Here is a 15,696-nt window from a genome sequence, read left to right as displayed (position 1 = left end):
ATTTTCCGATCAGTGTATTCTTCAGTAAAAGAAAGTGGAGATTGTCCAAAAAATTCAAGGTTTCCCTATCAGTGTATCAATATTCCCTGTTTTAAAAGAGCACTCGGTACCTACTTTCACAAGTAATCGCCATAAACACCACATGGGGTAATGGATAATCCACTAATAAGAGAATAGCATGACGCGCGTATCGATTATTCTAGCCACATTACACGGTCATTTAAATGCTAACAAGGATGTATCTGGTAACTTTCCAGTTGTCAAACTGTGAAGTTCATCGTCCAATCGGTTACGCGAATGCTTATGAGGGCGGGGTTAACTATCGACCATTATTTTTGATTGACGTCGGGCATGAAGTAAGAGTTTATCGCAGCTTGATTAGCAAGAAGTTGTACCATTTGAGTAATATAAAACCGGTAATTAGTACAGTACAGAACATTAAAGACGGTTTCGGACATCATCATCACACCTTTTTACTGTAAACAAGTGTTACCTATGACTCATAATTAATACGATAAAATTAATTGCAAGTGATAAACAATTAATTATTATAGCGAGTAAGTTGTGCAAATGACTCCCGGTTACAATTATGTGATAACAATTTATTTAATTCCAGTACATGTATATTTCAACATGTCCATTTATAGAACTGATTCACCTCGTTTTTCTGACATTTATTCGACACGTAATGCGCTTTAACAAATTTTCGTTGAATTAATTACGCACACTTGTAAATGTTTCGTCCGATAATCGATAGTTAGAAGACTGATGATGGCAACCGGCCGTGATCCTCGTGGACAACGTGAATTTCATGCATAATTCCGTCAAAACATTTATTCGACTCATAAAGTGTGTAAACAAATTATCGTTGAATTTATAACGCAACGGTTAATATTTGTTGAAATCTCAAATGGGAATAATTAAATTTGTAATCCGAAACCCATTACCGTAAGTCGATGTTGACGCGTTTTTAATCCGAAACACACTTCCGAATGTAAATGTTACCGCAACGTTAAATATTTTGCTTCAAATTAGCAGTGCAAATTTATTTTGTGTCGAATCTTTTTCTCAATTAAAAAGAGCGCGAAAATTATGCAGCATGTACAACGTCGCGTCTATTGCATACAAATGGCGCGTATTGAGCGTTTTAACAAGCACACAACAGGTCAGGGGATTGACGCATATTCAGAGGCAATATTTCATCAAATCTATAAATAGTCACTTAAAAAATGGCAAGGTTTGTGTTAAAGAAATAACTGAAAGCTTTAATCGTAAATATTTACCAGAAAGAGATTGATAAAAACGGGATTATCGGGTAATAAATAGAAACTTGAAAAATAGTAAGTATACAGTAATAGAGTCGGGTTGAAACGGATGTATTGGGGAATCGTTCGAGTCGGGATTTTACTATCTGTGCGGAAAAGTTTTAAAACAATTAAACAATATAAAAAAAGTATATTTTTAAATGACTGGGGGATATTTTTGAAGAGTCATAGCCCACCAAACGACGTCTTTTGACGCTGTTTTTTTTAGTTATAACGCAACACAGAACGTGAATTGACACGTTAAATAAAAAAAATCAACGTCGGGAGAGGACACACCTCCCGAACCCACCCCCGGGGCGCCTGAACAAATTCCTGGGGAAGGCACTGAGCGTTCTTGAGTTATCGTCTGACAACCACCTGGTGGACGGACCGACCGACCGACAGACTGACATGAGCAAAGCAATATACCCCCTCTTCTTCGAAAGGGGGCATAATAGTTTGTTTGTGTTTTTTAATGTAAATAAGCGTAAAAATATAATGTTTTGACATAACTGAATTATGCATGAAATGCACAATTATCACGAGGATAACATCGAGTTTTTCATCAAAAGTCTCCAAAGAAACAGTTCACGATTTTATCGTGGAGGAGTACACATCACCGACCGATAACTGCGCTTGGTATAAAATAGCTTTTTACATTATCGATTGATATTGACACGGGGTTATTCACGCATGACTAATTCACAACCGCGCGAATCTTCGCTGCCTTTGGGCCATAATCTGATACTATCCGGCTTAGAAGTTTGGTCAAGGGGCAATTAAGATGTTATCAATAAGGGGCGAAAAACATCGGGTGCTCATGAAAGGGCAGGGCGGCGGCCTTTGGAAAGGGCAGCGTGGCGCTTAAAGTCTTTGAAAAGGGGCAGCGTGGCGCGACAAAAAAAGGGCATGGCGCCGCGCCACGCTTAAACGGCCTGGGAAAAACACTAGCAGGCTTGTCACATTGATTTCTGCAGCAATTCAAGAATCTTAGATGATCTAATGGCAGACTTGTCACATTGGTTTCTGCAGCAATGCAAGATTCTAAATGATCTAAGGTCAGGCTTGTCACATTGGTTTCTGCAGCAACGTTTTTCTGCATACACAAATCTTGTGTCACTAACACATTATTACTCCAATATCCCTTAGAACAAATGTAATATTGTCCACAATTACACAACTTTTTTTATTAATAAGAATGCACTGCAATAACCCATATAATTTGCTCAGAAATTTGATACCATTAATTGAAGTATCCAAAATGGTACACTTATTCATCAAAAGGATTTTCTAAAGGTAAATTAGAATCACCTACAATTGACAATGGCTTTTTTTTTTTTTTCTTAATTTGATGTATTTATGCCTCCTTTATGAATTTCAACATTACACCAGAGCTTATAAAAACAAAGATAACCGTGTATAGACACTGACAGGCCTCATATTTTTGGCAAATGCACTTGTAATTCTGAAGAAACATTTGTATCCCTCAACAACTTTCTAAAACTCATTTTCAAGTCAACCAGCTATAAAGATGTTATTTTGTTCAAATTTACACATATGTGAAATATGTGTTGCTAAAAATGAATAAGAGCTCAATTGAGTCACTTTCTGGGGAAACTGGGCTAAATGCATGTTAAACACACAAATATGCTTTTAGGAACTATACAATTCCTTCATAATTTTGTCAAGTTTGATAAAAAAAGGTTTTCTGATCCTGAATTAATATGAAACATCCAAATCTATTTAATAAACTTAAATTAACAAATCCTTTCTGTTTGCTCCCACATCCTATAAGTACTTGAATCTATCAAAACTTCGTCTATGGCCGCTTTGTAATTCTAAGGATAATTTAACTAGAGGCCATTTTAACTTCTTTCTTATGACCTTCACCTTGAATATAGACAAAATCAGTGACCCAGATAAGCTGCATATCTTCATCTTTCACCCTATTAAAATGTTTAACAAGAGCACCGCCTTGCGGGTGCAGACCGCTCATCTATTTTTTATTTTAAAGGCGAAGGGACCTATCTCAATACTTCAATAAAAAAAGATGGAGGGGTGGGTTGGAGAGGGGTGTATAGTGTGGGTGTGTGGTCATTTATAACATAATCTTCCAAAAATTAGAAATAACAAGATGCGTTTGTGAAACACAATGTCCCCCTATATAATGTTTGACCTTGAAGGATGACCTTGACCTTGTGAAGGATGACCTTGACCTTTCACCACTCAAAATGTGCAGCTCCATGAGATACACATGCATGCCAAATATCAAGTTGCTATCTTCAATATTGCAAAAGAATTCATAAAATAAGCGATTTGGGCCACATATATTTGACCTCTGACCTAGAAGGATGACCTTGACCTTTCACCACTCAAAATGTGCAGCTCCATGAGATGCACATGCATACCAAATATCAAGTTGCTATCTTCAATATTGCAAAAGTATTTATAAAATAAGCGATTTGGGCCACATATATTTGACCTCTGACCTTGAGGGATGACATTGACCTTTCACCACTCAAAATGTGCAGCTCCATGAGATACACATGCATGCCAAATATCAAGTTGCTATCTTCAATATTGCAAAAGTATTCATAAAATGAGTGATTTTGGCCACATATATTTGACCTCTGACCTTGAAGGATGACCTTGACCTTTCACCACTCAAAATGTGCAGCTTCATAAGATACATATGCAGGCCAAATATGAAGTTGCTATCTTCAATATAGCAAAAGTTATTGCAAAATGTTAAAATTGGCGCAAACAGACCAACAGACCAACAGACAGACAGGGCAAAAACAATATGTCCCCCACTACTATAGTGGGGGACATAAAAATGCAAAAAAAAAGTTATTTTATTTATTTTTTATTTGGGGGGGGGGGGTAAAGTGTGAGGGTCTTGTCATTTATACGATGATTTATAAGATGATCTTTCAAAAATAAAAATAAATAGAAATACTTTTTTGGGAGAGAGGGGGATTTGGGGGGGGGGGGATTCTGGGGAGGGGCATGGGGGATGGTTTGGGTGGAGTCTATTGTGATAAGTCAGGAAAGAGTTGTGTTGTCAAAGTATCAATCAAATCTGATCATAAACAACAAAGTCATGGCAATTTTAACAAAATTGCAATATTTGACCTTGAGACTCAATGTCTTTCAAAGGTCAAGGTAAAATTCAACTTGCCAGGCACAGTACCTTCATGAGAGTATGAAAGTATTTGAAGTTTGAAAGCAATAGCCTTGATACTTTAGAAGTAATATGGATGTAAACACACAACATATCCATACATTCAAAGTTACTAAGTCAAACAAGAATATCAGTGAAACTGATGGATGCTCCCAGATGATGCGCTTTGTAAATCTATGTGTTAATAACCACCTAAAAAAATCAATTATTAGCCTCTGTGACCTTGACCCCAGTGACCTCAAACCTCATTAAAAGGTAGAGGTCCATGCAAGGTACCTACATGCCAAATATGAAAGAGATCGGTAAAGTATTGAAGATGCTATGAAAAACTGTAACAAAAGTGTGACGGAAAAATCTATTATTAGCCTTGGTGACCTTGACCCCAGTGACCTCAAACCTCATCAAAAGGTAGAGGTCCATGCTAGGTACCTACATGCCAAATATGAAAGAGATCGGTAAAGTATTGAAGGTGCTATGAGAACGGTAACGAAAGTGTGACGGAAAAAGTATATTATTATTAGCCTCGGTGACCTTGACCCAGTGACCTCAAACCTCATCAAAAGGTAGAGGTCAATGCAAGGTACCTACTTGCCAAATATGAAAGAGATCAGTAAAGTATTGAAGGTGCTATGAGAAACGGTAACAAAAGTGTGACGGAAGGAAGGAAGTACGGAAGTAAGGAAGGAACTTCAAACTGGCAACAATATGCTCCCCGAAAATTTTCGGGGAGCATAAAAAGGGCCATAATTGCGTCAAAATGACAACCAGAGTTTTGCAACTTATCATGTACAGTCCCCTTATGATAGTTTGCGAGTGTTCTAAGTCTGAAAGCAATAGATATGATACTTGAGGAGTAAAGTGGACCAAAACACAAAACTCAGGGTTTTTTTTCACCTATAGGGGAATGGTGGAGGGGCCGTCCAAAGGGGAAAAACGCGTCGGTTTTTTGGAAAAGGGGAAAATTAAAAATTTATTCTTTTATATGTAATGATATTTATTATATCAATACACATGTATGCATGAATGTAATATTCACAGCTGAATGTCTTTGTCCTATTTCTTAAATATATTTTTTCAACATTAGTTTCAGACAGTTCAGCCTTCATGCACAGTCTTAGTTTTCCTTGCCATTTTGAGTCTAATTGGGATTTTTTAAATCGATAAAATGGAAAATGTTAGCATTTTTTATCAATAAAATGGACCAGATTGGAATGTTTTTATCAACAAATATTGACACAATATACCTACAGGCTTTTTCCGCCCTATGCCACGGGTCCGAAATTCGGCCCCATTCCCAATGCAAATCTGGTTGTTTTTTTCCCAATTGAAAAAAAAATTCCCAATTAAAAAAAAAAAAAAAAAAAATTTTTTTTTTTTTTTTTTCTCCTTAAAATATATAAGTGTATCCAGTGTAGAAAATAGAAAGTATTGCATAATTAAATTATCTGTTGCCTTGAATTTGTTTTAAAAACTGTAAAATATTTTAATGATTATTTAAGACTTTCCTTATTTTCCTCAAAATCCGGCGCTTCACGCGATTTTTTTTTCACCTCAAAAAATGCCAAGCCTTTTCCCCAAATTCAGATTAAAAAAACTGCACTTATCACACACGTTCATAATATTTTGTAAAACTTTAATAATAAATTGTCGTTATTTACCAGTTAACGGCATCTTTGAAATATAAGAAACACTATTTACATGGGATAATTTTTCCCAATTGAGCCAATTTTGCGATTAATTTTTTTCCCAAAATGGGGGTTTTCACGACAGGAAATTCCCAAAATTCCAGTGTGGCGTTTTCCCAAAATGGAGCGGAAAAAGCCTGACCTAGATACATCAGGCCTTTCCCTGGCCATTTTGGGAAAAAAATGCAATTCATGTTAAATTAACTGATTTGGGAAAAACTAACTTAATATAACTCTTTATAATAATTCAAAATCATATTAATTATAGTTATTTACTTTATTAGTTGTTTATGAAATAAATTTAAGATATATCAGGGCTCAACATTAACCGAAAAACCAACTTGCCCTACCGTGCCAGTACTTCCAAAATCTACTTGCACTGAACGTAAAGCCAGGGGACAAAAATATTTATAAATTGCACTCGTCCTGCAGGACAAGTGCATTAAAATTTTCACTCGTCCTGTAAACACATGCACTTGTCCTTTAAATATGTGTGAAAGAAAGTTGGCAAAGGACTGATATGACTAACAATGTTTCCTATATCACTGCTAAAATGCTGCTTACTTAGTTATTCATGCCAGCTGATCACAGAAGAAATTTTAACCCACTTTATTTATGAGGAACACAAAATAAATAAATGAAGACAATTTTTTTTTTTACTTTTTCTAATGCTTGCGTGCTTTCCATTTCGGATGGTTGAACATCGCTCCTGCCCCCTTTAAAGAACGCTCGTATGTCAGAGATTTTTCAGATGAAATTCAGACTGGTTTAAAACCGTACTTCGCAGTAAAATAATTCTTTAAAAAAATCAATACTTACAGTGAATGAAGTCAGATGGTTCCCTGTCAACATGGACGCGCAAAGTTAACACCAAAAAGCCAATATTTACTCGAGACACAGTCTCGCATAACAACGCGCACCTGCTGTATAAAAATTTACAATTACGATTTCCAGTTCATTCTCGTTCTACTTTCGGAATAGATATGCTTTAAGAAATTATTTTATTTAATGAAAAAGAGTCTTACTGGTCAGAAAATATATATTTTAACATCAGTTTTTTTTCACTCGTCCTGTAGGACGAGAGCTTTAGGGAAATTCACTCGTCCTTTCAAGATTTCACTCGTCAATACGAGCGGACGAGTGGAATTTTTGTCCCCTGAAAGCAACTTGCCCAAACATGATATATCACATCTACTGTAAACCTCATTTTGTTTGATAAACCAAAATGATACACCACAAAACCTTTTTTATTTTTGAACATTTAACAAAATGATTACAGCAATTAAAGTCTAAATTAAATGCTCTTTGTTCTTTTTTGCACTTTTCCGGGCGGACAACTAGATTATAAAATAACTTGCCCAGACCCAACTTTTACTTGCCAGGAGCAATAGGACAACCATAAATGTTGAGCCCTGTATATTTATCATAAGACAGTTATTTAAAAAAAAAAAAAAAAAAAAAATATTTTTTATTTATTTTTAATTTTGGAGGGGATTTTTTCTACAAAATGGGGGAAAAATATATACTCTTTTTTGAGGGGAATAGGGCCGAATATCGGCCTCGAAATTGCCATAAAAAAACTGAAACGACATTTTCAATTTCCTAAGTATAAAGGGGCCATAATTCTGTCAAAATGCCAGTCAGAGTTACATAACTTTGCCTGCACAGTCCCCTAATGATAGTTAGTAAGTGTCGCAAGTATGAAAGTAATACTTTAGAAATAAAGTGGACCTAAACACAAAACTTAACCAAATTTTCAATTTTCTAAGTATAAAAAGGGCACTTAATTCTGTCAAAATCCGTGCCAGAGTTATCTTACTTTGCCTGCCTAGTCCCCTCATGATAGTAAGTTAGTGTAACAAGTTTTAATGCAATAGCTTTGATACTTTATGAAAAAAAAACAACCTAAACACAAAACTTAACCGGACGCCGACGCCAAGGTGATGACAATAGCTCTTCTTTTTTTTTCCAAAAAATAGATGAGCTGAAAACGCAAAGAAATACAATATCATGCGTATTGAAAACGCAACCAATTTGACTTTAGCGCAAATTCTTCAAATTTGATGGGTACGATACAATAGCTTCGATCGAAAATGCTTTGCTCATTTTGGGTATTTGCTCATTTTGGGTATTTTGTCTTTGGAATTATTATCGTAACACGGCCACAGTTTCATTCAGCAAGCCCCTGGATGACGGAGCAGGAAAACAGTCAAAGTTATTCAAACGCTCTGCGGACTAGATTTTATAGTTAAATAAAGCGTCTAACCAAATTATTTACCACGACATACATGCGTTTTCAATCTGACTTAATCTGTCGCTCATTGTGCATGTATTCTAATGGGTCTGTACTTTCAGTTGCTATAACAATGCGAATTATAAACATCTAAGAGAGGACGAAAGATGTCCGCGATTGTTTTTTTAAGTTTTAAAGTTTATATTATGGACAGTTTCAAGGATTAAAGATGTTATGAAACATCAGTTTATGAAAGTTAATTATGATAGTTTACAGTTTTATTGAATCAATAGAAGTAAAGCAGCAATGATTTTAAGGTATGCATTTTTATAACTCATTTCACCCTATTTCAAGAATGAAATCACCCTATTTTTCATAATCAATTGGTGGAAACCCTATTTCCCTAATAATAATCTGGGGCACTGCAAAATGCTTTGAGTTTTTGGATATGGTTTATTTGCATGTCAGCACTATATCCTCCATTCAAACATGTTTAGTAACAATGACCTTGACCATACTCAACCAACATCTATCCAAACTAAAGTTATTAAGTGTTAGCCATTTTTATATTCTTATAAAAATCTTATTTATATCATCCAAACAAACAAAGCTAACTCTCCATATAATATATGCTTACTAAATCCAAAGTGTTGTCAAGATTGGTTAATGAATATTATAGTTACTTTATATGGGAAAACAACTGTTTAAGGCCATGGCTCGCCAAAATTCAATCTAAAACCACAAATTTCAACTTTGTAAAAATTCCCTGAAAATCCTATACTTCTTACCCTTGCTTCAATAATCTCAGGTAGAACTGGCAGGAAATCTTCTCTTATTATCTTTGACAGCGCCTTCTCACATCTTACTGGACTTTCCTTGTACCACTCCGCTAGATTAATCCAGTCATCCAATGTGGTACAAACTACGTGCCAGCGTGTGGTGGACTTAGATACCTCTGGTTCTTTAGCAGGCCCTGGGCTCAAGACTTTCTGTCGCATCTCTGCCAAAGTCTTGGATTCCGATTCCTTATCTTCTGTCTCTGTTTCCCCATTCTCATCAGGTTTTGGTTTGAATGCTGACCTCAGTTGTCTGCCTTCTTTTGAAAAACAAGGTTCTTTTTCCAGTTCATTTACTTCTTGTTCTATTTCAGTTTTAATTTTACTTTTCTGCTTATGATAAGTTTGTGTCTCTGTTTTTGAGTCATCTGCACTTTTAAATTGAAATTCCAGATTGTCTGTCCCATTTTCACTGTCCAAATCCTCTGTTTTTGAAAATTTATCATCAGGTTTCTCCCTATCACTTGTTACATCCATATTTTGCTCAGTTTTTACATTACATTTTATCTGATCTTCACATTCCATTGCTTCAGTCCTAATCTCTTTTCCTATACTGTCACAATATTCTACTCTCTTACTATCAGGAGTATTAGATTTTTGTTCAGAAATGTCAGACTTTGGTTTTACTGCATCTATATCTGTTGAGGTTTCTATTTCGATCTTTTTAGAAATGCCTGACTGTTCTTTTGCATTGGTCTCTTCATTTCCATTTAACATCACAGCATCTGTAACACAACCAAGACAAATCATAATGAAGCTGGTCTCTGGGAAAACCCGTCAGTCAGTACGAGCTTATCAGGGAATGCGTTATCCTATCTGAGAATGGATTTTTGTTACGTGGAGACTTCTTTCTTTAAAGTCCATAAAATTGGTAAGCATTGCCCTGACCAAAACTCCCCTTCATTTAACGCATTTGTTTGTGGAGGTATAGTTAGAAACAAACGATGAATCTTTGGGCTAACTAACAGATTTGTAAAATAAGCTGACAATAGAACATACTGTTTTCAGGAAAGCTCATTGTTGATGCTTTTGGTGCCTATGATTAATTGTCCACGGACACAATTAAATTTTCGTACACATTAAAGGCTTTCTATGGCTATTATAAAATATTCTTATACATTAAAGACTGCCAATAGATAGCGTTAAATATACATTAGAGTCTGTTGATGGATACCATTAAATATTCTTACACATTAAAGTTTATCAAGGGATACTATTAAATATTCATATATTTAAGTCTGTCAATAGATACCATTGAATAGTTTCATAAATCAAAGCTGTCAAGTGATTTCATTAAATATTCTTATACATCAAAGACTGTCATTGGATAAAATTAGAATTAAAATATTCTTACACATTTAGGGCAGGTTGCACAAGACAAGGGAGACAACACCATGTTTTACATAATAGTTTCACATTTTGCAGGTTCTTGAGGGAAAGTCTATAATTTCATACAAGTTTTCATCAAAATAAAACAAGCAATAAATACCTAAACAACTGAAAATGGATGCTTTATTTATGGTAGTTTCAAATTAACTGCTAATAATCCTGATTTTGGCCTTCCAAAACAAACTTGTTATATTTGGTAAGCTACGAAAACCTGTTAAAACAAAAAAGCTGTTACCATGTTCATCTTTGCTGTCAGTTTTGTCAGGATCTTCATCTTTTACATTTGTCAGATCATTGTCTTCTTCTTCATCATCCTGTCAATAAGAAAACATGAAATTAAAAAAATTAAACAAGACCTGTCCCAATGGAGCGCCCTCAACTAGTCTTCCAATTTTATAGTATAAAATACATTTTCTGTTTGTAACCTACATGTAACAATGACCACAGATTACATGTAACATTGACCACAGACTACATGTAACATTGACCACAGACTTCATGTTTAATTGACCACAGACTGTAGTGGTTATAAATTTTATTTAAAGATGGACAAACGCCAAAACAATATCCCTCCGCCTATGGCGAGGGATAATAAGGTAAGTGCAAGCAGAATAATTATCAAATTAAAGTTATTCAAACTGATTTAAACATTCTTACTTGGATATGATTGCATTTTGTCTATATTAAAGGAGCGGCTGTGAAATATACTGCGCACAGTAAGTATAAAACAATCTGACATTTCATTATCATTCTAGTATTAAGGCATTTAATCTATTACTAGTGTACTAGACATTAATTAAATAATCCAAACAATTTATTAACATGCTAATGCAGTGTAATTATTAACAGATTCACTTTCATTTTTGCCTGTTATCAGAAAGTCCCCGGGAAGCACGTGTTTTACAAGACTGCATATGACGCAATAAAACATTTCTTTGTACATACATGTATCGTATCCTCAATCTAAATTTAACTTTGCTCGTCCCATGAAAGCTCTGCCCTAAAATGCACTGTGCTCTTTACACTACACTTAGAAATCATAAAGGTGCAGCTACATATGAAGTTTCAATGTTGTAGTTGGAAGCACTTTCATTTAAGAACCAATGTTCAAAAGATTAACAAAATGTTAAGGTTTTAGCACGCACCGACGGCGGACAGACACCAAAGGCTAGCTATGACAATACCTCGGGTTTTCTCCGAAAACAGTTGAGCGAAAAATAAATAAATTAATGTTTCATTAAATTACAAATATCTTGTCACGGCTTAAATTTCAACTATAAAAGACACAGACAAGCGACTCTTGTTTTCAGACAATTAGATTTTATATTGAACTCATCCATGGTCAAGTAATAAATATAAAAACTTCCTAAATGATGTTATATAATATCATAAGTAAATGTAACATTGAAATTTTAATAACACATGACTTAAATCTTGCATTTTAAATATGTTCCCTATAGACCTATAAACATTTGAATCAAATCTACACTAACCTGTTTCTTAGGGAGGTCATCAGTTCCTTCCAGTTCCTCCTCCTCAGGACTGGGCTTACTGAGGTCCCTACGCAGACTGAGATTCACTGTGGGTCGTCGTGATGGCCCCTGGACAACCTGGGGTGTAAGGCTGACCTCTGACCTGGCTGACAACTTTGACCCCTCGGACGCAGCTGACTCGTGACCACTGTCAATGTCCTCATTCTCTGTGTCACTGAGGAACCAATTAGATTGTTAACAAGAGCTGTCTCCATAGGAACACATATGCCCCTGAAAAACGCTTTTTCGAAAACTAAACGCAGATTTCGAAACCTGAACGCGGACCCTAAGTTCAAGGTCAAGATCAAAGGGGTAAAAATTTGTGTGCGTATGGAAAGGCCTTGTCCATATACACATGCATACCAAATATGAAGGTTACATCGAAGCGACATGGAAGTTATGAGCAATTTTCGAAACCTAAACGCAAAAGTGTGACGGACAGACAGAGGGACAGTGCGATCAGCCCACCTTTTGGGGCATAAAAATTAGATGGAACATAAATAAGTGGGCCATGATGGTCCAAAGTGCTTACCTGAGTAGTAAAGGTTACTGTTTAATTAATCTTGAAACAAACATCAATTTTTGATAAACAGGTATGTCCTTCATAGACAGCATATCCTTACTAGACAAATAATAGCCCAATGACAGGGTCAAATAAAGGTTGGTTTACATGGTACTGGGTAGATAATGGTCATAACCCTTAGTGTGAAAGTATCAAAGTGTCTGAAACAGACATACAGACAAAGTATGCCTTTTACATCATGCTGCCAAATATATCCACCTGATTTACAGCTCAATCGTTCAGTGTTGTACTAAACATTCTATTTTTAGAGAAACATTTTTTATGGAGAACTTGATGCTGTAAAATGCTTTACATCGAATAGAGACCACTGTTGAAAATCAAAATTAACAGAGTTACACAAAATATCCTACACAGGACCCTTGCATTGTTTCGAGACTTATCTAAAATATTGGCCAAAGTTACAGTTCCTTTTCTCATAACAAAATAAGTAATCCATTCAATAACAATGATAACATTTTGGCTAAGTGATCATCCAATCAGGCAATAGTAAAATTGTGGCATATTAAGGTAGAAGCAAGGTAAGTACAAGCACCCACCTGTCATAGTGCTGTGGTGTAGGGGGCGGGGTCTCCACCTTGCCACGCCTTCGACCTCTCTGTGTGCCAGGGGTTTTCTTGGGAGTCGCCTCTGCACACACATCCCTGTCTTTGGTGCTGCTTGTACGTCTGCCCTGTAACAACAATAACACTTAAAATTCAAAGAATCAGAAAATGTGGAAGGAGTTTGTTCCAGATTGTAACATTATATCTGAAAAAAATTACTTTCAGTTTAATTTAAACCTTTTAATTTTTGCTCGAGGTTGCCTCAGGCTTATTGAAATGCTCTCGAGTCCGTTTCCTGGGCAAAGAACCAGTACTTGGTGTCTTTGGGGGAAATGTAAAGAACGCTTCAACAGTGGGGATCGAACCCATGAAGTTTGTGTCCATATCAAATTCACTATATTTGGATTTGAATAAATACTATGACCTTCCTGTAGTGTAAATGCTTTGAGAACATCTATTCAATATTTAGCCTCTTTGAAATGAAAATAATGGTCAAATAATAAAGACGACAATTTTAATGCATTAACTTACCCTGCCAGTATTTTCTTTCTGTCCAGAAGGAGTTTTATCACCTCGAGGTGTTTTCCCTTCTCCATCTTCCTTTGTAGTTCTACCCCTGCCTCTGCCTTTAGCAGGTGTTTTCTCCTCGACAGGCTGGTCATCGCCTGAGTCACTCTCCTCCTCCTCAGAGCTGGAGGTCTTACTCTCAGAAGAGGAGCTGCAACATATTACAATTTAAAACAGCTGTTACAGGCACATAATCAATTCTTGGCTGTCAAATGGGGCATGTTTAAAACAGCTGTTACAGGCACATAATCAATTCTTGGCTGTCAAATGGGGCATGTTTAAAACAGCTGTAACAGGCACATAATCAATTCTTGGCTGTCAAATGGGGCATGTTTAAAACAGCTGTTACAGGCACATAATCAATTCTTGGCTGTCAAATGGGGCATGTTTAAAACAGCTGTTACAGGCACATAATCAATTCTTGGCTGTCAAATGGGGCATGTTTAAAACAGCTGTTACAGGCACATAATCAATTCTTGGCTGTCAAATGGGGCATGTTTAAAACAGCTGTTACAGGCACATAATCAATTCTTGGCTGTCAAATGGGGCATGTTTAAAACAGCTGTTACAGGCACATAATCAATTCTTGGCTGTCAAATGGGGCATGTTTAAAACAGCTGTTACAGGCACATAATCAATTCTTGGCTGTCAAATGGGGCATGTTTAAAACAGCTGTTACAGGCACATAATCAATTCTTGGCTGTCAAATGGGGCATGTTTAAAACAGCTGTTACAGGCACATAATCAATTCTTGGCTGTCAAATGGGGCATGTTTAAAACAGCTGTTACAGGCACATAATCAATTCTTGGCTGTCAAATGGGGCATGTTTAAAACAGCTGTTACAGGCACATAATCAATTTTTGGCTGTCAAATGGGGCATGTTTAAAACAGCTGTTACAGGCACATAATCAATTCTTGGCTGTCAAATGGGGCATGTTTAAAACAGCTGTTACAGGCACATAATTAATTATTGGCTGTCAAATGGGGCATGTTATAGAGGAACAATCTTGGCTGTCAAATGGGGCATGATATAGAGGAACAATCTTGGCTGTCAAATGCGGCATGATATAGAGGAACAATCAGGACAAGACTTGCAATCAATGTGAAGGCACCAAAAGGGAGATAAGTGACTTTCCTGCATTTTATAAAACTGTTGCCATAATAATAGCTTTATAACATTTCTAATCTTGTTCAGTTTATTGGAAAAGTTGCGGGGGAAATTTGTTTAGATTTTTGGTAACAAATGTTGCTTTTAAGCATTTGGAAACAGCCAAATTTCAGTGGTTACTTTAAGCAAAAAATAAATGATAGTACAAACAGTACAAGTGAACATAAAATTGTTTTTTCGCATACCAAATGAGGTCTACAAATCTGATCCCACCAAATAACGGTATGCTTCCATAAAAATCAGATCAATAGGGTCAGGTACATTACAAATAAATGAGCCTTGCTCTGTAAACAGGGGGTTTAATGTGTGTGTGTAAAGTGTTGTCTCAAATAAGCCTGTGAAGTCTACACAGGCTTATCAGGGACGACACTTTCTACCTAAAACTGATTTTTGCTAAGCATTTTTTTTTGGTAAACCAAAAAAACAACATATAACATAAAAGCAGAATGTGCCTCCCTGATGCATGTGAAGACTGCAGCGGCTCATCTGGGATGCACATGCATTAACCCCCCTTTCCAATCGTGTAGAAACTAAATCAATCGTTTGAATACATTCTAGGTCGAATGCACATTGAGAAGTATTTTTTTTGCAACCTTCTTAATAGATGAAACAAGAGATTGCCAAGCAATATTGTCCCCTACCAGTGAAACTCCACCATTGTCAATTTGTCCC

The 15,696-nt window shown here is 36.0% G+C and overlaps 2 protein-coding genes across 11 annotated transcripts in view; one reads left to right on the top strand and one right to left on the bottom strand.

The window, feature by feature from the left end:
- The window catches only part of LOC127836674 (ras-related GTP-binding protein A), a 378,726-nt gene that overhangs the window by 145,169 nt on the left and 217,861 nt on the right, over positions 1 to 15,696 (top strand). The gene's annotated exons all lie outside the window — the stretch shown is intronic.
- The window catches only part of LOC127836334 (uncharacterized), a 493,739-nt gene that overhangs the window by 462,403 nt on the left and 15,640 nt on the right, over positions 1 to 15,696 (bottom strand). For all 10 annotated transcript variants that reach the window (XR_008028727.1, XR_008028716.1, XR_008028731.1 and 7 more), the window contains exons 7-11: positions 13,820 to 14,006; positions 13,283 to 13,416; positions 12,125 to 12,338; positions 10,867 to 10,945; positions 9,195 to 9,967 (exon numbers count right to left, since the gene is read on the bottom strand). Coding sequence is in view for 2 of the 10 variants with exons in the window: in XM_052362957.1 (XP_052218917.1) it covers positions 9,195 to 9,967; positions 10,867 to 10,945; positions 12,125 to 12,338; positions 13,283 to 13,416; positions 13,820 to 14,006 (1,387 nt within the window). In the remaining 8 variants the exon portion in view is untranslated. The remainder of the gene's footprint in view (positions 1 to 9,194; positions 9,968 to 10,866; positions 10,946 to 12,124; positions 12,339 to 13,282; positions 13,417 to 13,819; positions 14,007 to 15,696) is intronic.

This window comes from Dreissena polymorpha, chromosome 1 (genome assembly GCF_020536995.1).
Source record: "Dreissena polymorpha isolate Duluth1 chromosome 1, UMN_Dpol_1.0, whole genome shotgun sequence".
In the NCBI taxonomy this organism is placed as follows: domain Eukaryota; kingdom Metazoa; phylum Mollusca; class Bivalvia; order Myida; family Dreissenidae; genus Dreissena; species Dreissena polymorpha.
This window is presented reverse-complemented; position numbering and strand designations above follow the sequence as displayed.